The sequence below is a fragment of the Aplidium turbinatum genome, chromosome 2 (assembly GCF_918807975.1).
Source record: "Aplidium turbinatum chromosome 2, kaAplTurb1.1, whole genome shotgun sequence".
Taxonomy (NCBI): Eukaryota; Metazoa; Chordata; class Ascidiacea; order Aplousobranchia; family Polyclinidae; genus Aplidium; species Aplidium turbinatum.
This window is the reverse complement of record NC_137473.1, coordinates 37280902-37288219: the sequence shown is the minus strand read 5'-3', so window position 1 is coordinate 37288219 and position 7318 is coordinate 37280902. Positions and strand designations below refer to the sequence as shown.

Sequence of the window (7318 nt, the reverse complement as noted above, 5' to 3'; positions counted from 1 at the left end):
TGAGAAATTCTTCGCAAATGTTAAAATCTGGCGTAACTCCTGATAAAGACGGCTAATTGCTCTGCATCCTTGGTTTGGAGAAATGTTACTAGGCGATAAGGTTTTTCTTTGCTAGGACATATGGTACCGTACTGTATGTGACAATCATGTATTCTTGCCATTTTGGCAGTTCTGCATCAATGTGGGCCGCATGAAGAATGGCTGAGGGCCGTGGTAGAGAATCACTGATCTATATTAAAGAGACTCGCAACTGATGGCCAACTTTCCAATTGTTGAGGTAGAAAGGTGTGATGGTAACTTTAGCCATGCTGAACTTCAGTTTCCAGGTGCTTGGCTATTGTGACATTAGTTGTACAGTAGGGGAGACCGGGGTATTATGAACCACGGGTATTATGAACCAGGCCATTTTCTGGAAAACTGTTGGAAATCCTAAGATCTCATTTGCATAGTTTAGTCACAGGATCACCATGCTTTTTTTGGTGCCATCATTTTTGGTCAGCAGTTCTTTGTTCTCAGTAGAACTGGAAAAATGTAGTTTCAGAGGTCAAAAGTAAATTCAGCTTTTCATTTTGGTAGGCCTGACATGCTTAGTACAGGGACTCTAGAAATCTAGATTTTTATTCAGGGATAGATTATAGTTATGAAATACTGATGCAAACTGATTTTAAGCTTTATGTTGATTTCATTATGTTAGGCAATAGCTTGAACAAGAACACTCTAGCCGGGTATTATGAACCAGATGGTTTCTACCGCAAAAGTGAAAATTCACTTTCAAGAAGCCCCCATCTGGTGATGTGAATTATGTAGGAACTGGCCAAATCGAGCAGGTTCTCCCTTATCCCACCTACACAGGGCAGACAATCAGTACATTTGGCTCAATCCGATTTGAATGCCACTTCAACACTGAACATGAAGTTAACTGATTAAGTATTTAAACTGAACATTAACCTATGTGACTAAGTGAACTGTTGTGATTTCATAATCTGCATGTCTTTGAAAAATGTAAAACTAAATTTTGTGTGATAAGCTTTCTATAGCAGTGGTTTGTCATGAGTTGTTTGTCTGAATCCATTGCTAAGTTTGCATGCAAACCACACAACCGTTGTTGTTAGGAGACCAGTCGTGTAGATTACTATGCAAGTGAAGACTAGCGGACTGCATTGGAACCTCACAACTTCGGCTTTTCCTATTCAAATGATGCAAATAGTCAGACTTGAAAGGCAAGAAGTTCCTAAAAATCTTCTTAACCTCACGCTATAAATTTCCAGGTTGATAATCACTGCTTTGAAGCATGTTATGGAAAGTTGTTTATATATATAGCTTCATAATACCCGGCAAGGTTTGTAATACCCCGGGCCAATTTTTCATGAAAAACTGCAATAATTCAAATTTTTGAGAAGCTAGTGAATTGTGCTTGTGATATGTTAAAGACTATGCAACCCGAAAATTTCATAACTTTATATCAATTACGGAGCGAAAGAGAGCATCTCGAATTTTGTGGTTCATATTGCCCCGGTCTCCTATACTGGTCGATGTGAGAACTACCTATGCAGCTGGGTTTTTTTTTTTTCGCTGAGACTTTTTGGTCATTTGTCCGAAATGGCTTGAAAAAATTCGGTCAATTTTATTTACTTTGGTTATTTTTGGTCATGTATATTGTATAGTCAATTGACTATATTTTATTCGGACATTTTGCTAAAAAATTGGTCAATGGCCGATAAATGACCGGAAAAAAACCCAGCTATGCAGTGCCTCAATCCTGTTTTGTTTTGATGGGCCAAATCGTCTGCCTACCTGCATGGTGTGGAGTTATCACTGATGCAAATGTTGAACATCATAGGTGTAAAACAGGATAATTAGCAAAATATATATATCTGAACTAATTCAAAAAATACAGAAGCATTTTCAAGTTGTTTTGTTTTTTTTTCTTCACAACATTTTAGCTCAAAAATAGGCAAAGAGTGAAAAACCGACTGATATTTCTTACATTACCGTATTTCACTCATTTTAGCTTGACTAACTCCTTCCTGGTGCTTTTTAGAATAGAGCTTCAAAATAGTTTTCATGCACTTTCCATTATGACACCATAAAATTTATTTTTTAGTGATTTATTAATGAAACTGCTAAGATTGCACTGAATCATACCTTTTTAACTATTTGCTTAACACAATCCAAAATGGGCAATGAATCTTCACAGAATGGCAAACAGATTGAAAATGATATTACCATAAAGTGGGAAAAAGATAGCGGACAATGTCCTTTCTCTCCAAGGGAAGGTCAAGCTGCAGCAGTAGTGGGATCCAAACTGTTTCTGTTTGGAGGTGTGGTTTTGCTCGAAGGTGTTGATGAGAGTACAGATTCAGAATCTGATGAACTATTAGTGTATGATTTGCTTTTGAAAAAGTGGTCCAAAGAAACTTGTTCTGGATTTTGCCCTGGTAAACGCTCAGGTGCCTCTTTGACTTCTATCAATAAACGCCTTTATTTATTTGGTGGCTTAAGCCAAACAACAGGATGGATGAATGATCTTTTTGTATATGATACTGATTCAAAAGTTTGGAAAGAGATAACTGCATCCAATCCACCTAGCCCAAGAGACAAAGTAGCATCTGCATCTGTAGGAAACAAAATATATGTTTTCGGTGGATTTGGTCCTGTTGACGAAAATGATGCCAATGACGTTTTATCTGAGGATGATGATGAGGAATATGAAGACATGGATGAGTTAGAAGATATACGTGATTGCCAAAAAGCAATTAATCTATCATGGTCAGACCAGCTTTTTATTTTTGATACAGTAAAGGAAAAGTGGTCATTAATTACATCAAAGGCAAATAAAGGTCCAAGTCCAAGAGCTGCACATTCTTTCACATACGTCAAAAATTCAAAAGGAATGGAATCTTTATTTGTCTTTGGTGGACGTGATATGGAGTCTAGACAAAATGACTTATGGAAGTTTTGCATTTCACAAGGGACTTGGGAGGAATGTAAAGGCTTTGGATGCCCTCCTCAAGCAAGGTCCTTCCATGCTTGCACAAGTGTTGGAAGTCGTTTAGTTATATTTGGAGGCAGAGCTGTAAATAATCAACATTATAATGACTTACATATATTTGATACAGAAACACAGGAGTGGTTACAACCTGAGATGTTTAACGCAACAGTTGAACAGAAGGATGAGTGTGTCGTTCCACCTCAAATGGGAATGCACTCACTTTGCACTATATGTGAGTGTGTTGTACTATATGGTGGAAGTTCCAGTTTAGATTCAGCTACACGAACATGTACAAAGTTTTACAATGATGTTTATGTCATTCCTATGAGCAATGTTTTAAAAGGAAGCTCTACAGAAGCTCAAGCCATTGAAGCTAAAGAAAATATCACCAACTCTTCTGGTATGCCTGGTTTATTGGGTTTGAAACCATCTAACACTACTTCTCTATCGAAAGAAAGCAATTCTAACTAGATTAAATTGGTACAAAAGACTTTTTTAATATTTGTGTCAGGTAATCAACTTACGGTTGACTTGTTACTCCAATTTCATTTGAAACAACCTTGATTGATTGGGCACTTACAGATATACAGGGCTTAACAAAATGTTATTAATATTATCATATAATAAAGAGCATTTAAAGCATGCTTCCTATTTTTAAACAGTGTTAATTGAAACAACATTTGTTTTTTGATTTAAGTTTATTTTACAGTAAATCATAAGTGTGTTTGTAAACATATGTTGAACATATCCTAAAATTAAGCAAATATAATTTTATTGTTTTAAGGAGTTATTTTTCATATTTCAGATAAAACTGTTCTTAAAGTGCTTCCGGGCAATAGGCATGCAGTACCAATAGAATCAGTATGATTTTGCGCACTGCGTTTTCAAATTATTTGTTTATTAATCTGTCATGTCATATTTGTCTGATTGGTAGATATAAGTTGTACAGCTGTAAACATCTTTAACCTTAGACAACGTGTCCGTTGCTTATTCATAGTGCAACTACAACTCATAACAAAACCTTTTTCAATTTGATAAATTGATGAGTGTTGACTATCCTACCTAAACAAAAATTTGTTCTTGTTTACTTTACATAATGTTTTGCACAAGAAAGCTATTTTGAAACCAAGCTTAAAACCTTCACTTTTGATATTTAACACAGCTTTGTATCATTGACCAAGCACATCTTCTCTGCCTTATTATACTTTTTTAATTCATGAAATCGTTGATACCGTACATGTCTTTTCTTTGTATGTGAGTGAATCAAGTTCATTTTTACTGTGTCGTCACCAAGGACAATCTTCTGATGGTATGAGCAATGAATTTTGCCTGAATGGATTGCAAGAGATTCAGAAAAGTCATGCTCGCAGCGATCTGCAGTATGCCATCTAAAGATTAAACTGCTCCATTCTCCTTCTAGACCTAAAGTGATGAAAGTTTCAATGCCGTAGTATCCATCACTTGTTGGAATTCCAATGCACACCGCGATCTAAGTTGTATACAAGTTATGACTGCATCTTTGAGTGATATAGGGTAAAGACGGTACTTTAACATAAGTGCTCCCAGACTAAAACTTATTTGTAAAGGGATGGTCATCTAAAGGTGGTACTTACTAATTAGTAAGTTATTACTAATTACAATTATTGTCTCAAAAACTTGAATGGCCTAAAACACCGAAAGTGAAAAAAGTGTCCTTTGGAATTCACACTATTACACCGTTGTACGGTGTACACTGTGCAATGAGAATGTTTTTCTGTTTAAGATCAACGTTTTTCTACCGAATTTCGGTGCGCCAAGTTCCACATTGCCATCCGCTTTCGCTTATGACATCAGGTTTTGAAGTCATGGTGAGAAAACGTACTTATTGGCTGAGTTTTTCTTTACATACAGTGCTATTTTGAAGAAGTGATTTTGTCCATCATGTGACAAAACTCAATAACTTTGGTCGTTGTCACAACGTCATTTGTAACTTTATTGAAAAGTTTACTTGCTTGTAGTGATTCACAAAAAAATACAAGTTACAATGAAAGTAGCGGATAGGGTTCAGTGTTTTTAAATTCGCTTGCAGTTTTTGTATCTTGTCACTTTTATTGCATATTTAGATTTCCTGATATATGGCGGAAAACGTTCGCACTATGTACTGTATTTGTTGTTATTGTTTCTGTGTGTAAACAGAAATAGCGTTAAACGCGGCTTTATTTTACTTCAATTTGTAGGTTTGTGGTACTGTACGTTGATTTTAATTTTAAATGGCTTCTCTGGATGCTAACAGCTGACTTGACATACTTAACAACATTTTTATGCTAAACCTGATCTGACATGAAACAACGGATTGGAAATTCGAACCTTGCTCTCCAAAATTAGCAACAATTGCATATACAGTACACTACTGTAAATTATTTAGGGAAAATAATTGAAGTTAAAATTTTAGGCCACTGTTTTTTTTTTTTTTTTCCATTATTGTTTGCACTGGAAATAAAAATGTTTGCTTTTATAAAATGCTCTTTGTTTTGTTGGCTTCGATTGTTTTTCATTTCAGTAAACCAGCAAATAGTGTTCAAGCGTTTGTGCAAAGCAGTGGGCTACCGGGGTTGGTGAACTTCGTAACCACCGTTATTTCCTTTTTTAACAAAGTTATTTTCTTTTTTCTGATATTAAACTTGCATTTGTAATATTATATATATATCCTGTACTACGTGACTCAGTAACGCTACATCCACTCACACAGATAGACATAGACTTTTACATTGCTGTCACCTCCTTTCTTTAAGGACAATCTTCGTGCAATTACATAGAGGCACATCGAGCAACTACTACATTTGTCCTACTTTTTCCCGATAGTAAAGTTCAACAGCTAGACTTATATGGAAACCTAGCGAATACAACAGACTTCGCCTTTCTCGATAATTTTTTGTTGTCCTGGCAAAATTCATATATTTTACCTATATTCAAGTTCGTCTATGTCGACATAGTTTCATCCTTCAGAGTACGGTATTTTGTTTGTTGGCTGCATAGCCTAATGACAGTTATAGCTTTTCACTTAGGGACGCAACCCCACTTACGATTTAGCCTTATGACGTTATCGCCCCAATCAGAGGTTCGTTTACAACTGAAGGAAAGAAATGGTGCGTGTCTGCATCAGAAATAATAAATAGATCTGAAGCGTTGGAAGATAGTTGACCTATAAATAGTCAAACCTAGCTCTACACTAAATTGATTTTTAAAACAACATTGTTGCGACTGTAAGCTACAGCCTTTAAAATAAATTTATCCTAAACAAAAGTTTTTTTTCCTAAACAGTTTTAGAAACCCTGAAACAGCTGGTTTAAGAATTGCAAAGGTTTTGATCAAAGGTGTATTGGGAGTCATATTTTCTGAACTCTGGCTCCGAAAATGTCCCTCCAGAAGTCCAGCTTCAAATATTTCGGGGAGGGCTAACCGCAATCCAGGTTTTTTTGTACCATAGCTTGACGTACCGGTAGGCTATACTCTACTTTCCTTTTAGCCTGTCATGTAGCCTAAAGAAAAGCATATTTTTAAATCAGAAAATTTAGAAAAGACAACCATGAAAGCGTAAATATTTGCACTCTTATCAACTGGCAAAAATCAGACTCCGCTTTAATCAAATTCCTGGTTTTGTCAAAAATCGCAGACAGGCTACACCACTGGTTCGGACTAGTGTTGTCAACCGCGCAGGGTATGCAATGAGGCCACCAGAGGTGGACAGAAGCGCGCTACTTTTTTGGTAGCGGTAGCGGCGCTACATTTTTGTTGGAATATTTTCAATGTAATTAGTGGTAGGAGATGAGCGCTACATTTTTTTCTGTCGCACTCCAGCTGCCTGCTTATTTCCAAATCATAGTGAAAAAAATGACTCGTGTTTGGAGATTTTTTATGAAAACAATAATCATGCGTGAAAAAAATCAAGACAGAAATCACTCGACTATTGCGGGAAACATCAAACCACGTTGATACCGACAAGAGCAAAAAAATTGGTGTGTTAGTGCAATTGGTCAATTGCAGTGTGGGGGCCTTTTGTTTAGACGGAAACAAGTCCTTGAGTTTTCCCAGTGCAGATTTAAAACGTACGGTATCTTAATTAAACAGGCTACAACAACCCTTCAAGTGCTGCGGTGTAGAGATTTTTCTCTGTTGGAAAAGACGTGCAGAAGCCAAAGTAGGCATGACAGCGACACGCATTTGGGTTGGGTTTTTAAAAGAATAACTATAAATTTCACCTAGAACATGTTAAAGCCGAACTCGCTGCTTGATCTTGCAGTTTCTTCATGCAGTTTCGCCTGTAACAGAAAGAGATGGGCAAGATCA

At 36.4% G+C, this 7318-nt stretch overlaps 1 protein-coding gene across 1 annotated transcript; it reads left to right on the top strand.

The window, feature by feature from the left end:
* Window positions 1-2153: 2153 nt before the first annotated feature.
* LOC145765054 (kelch domain-containing protein 1-like) lies at window positions 2154-5461 on the top strand. The gene has a single exon (XM_082576794.1). The coding sequence runs from the start codon at window positions 2177-2179 to the stop codon at window positions 3461-3463; it is 1287 nt and encodes a 428-aa protein (XP_082432920.1). The 5' UTR covers window positions 2154-2176; the 3' UTR covers window positions 3464-5461.
* Window positions 5462-7318: the final 1857 nt, after the last annotated feature.

Coding starts and splice junctions, on each gene's coding strand:
- LOC145765054 (XM_082576794.1), top strand. CDS start 2,177: ATGGGCAATGAATCTTCACAGAATGGCAAACAGATTGAAAATGATATT.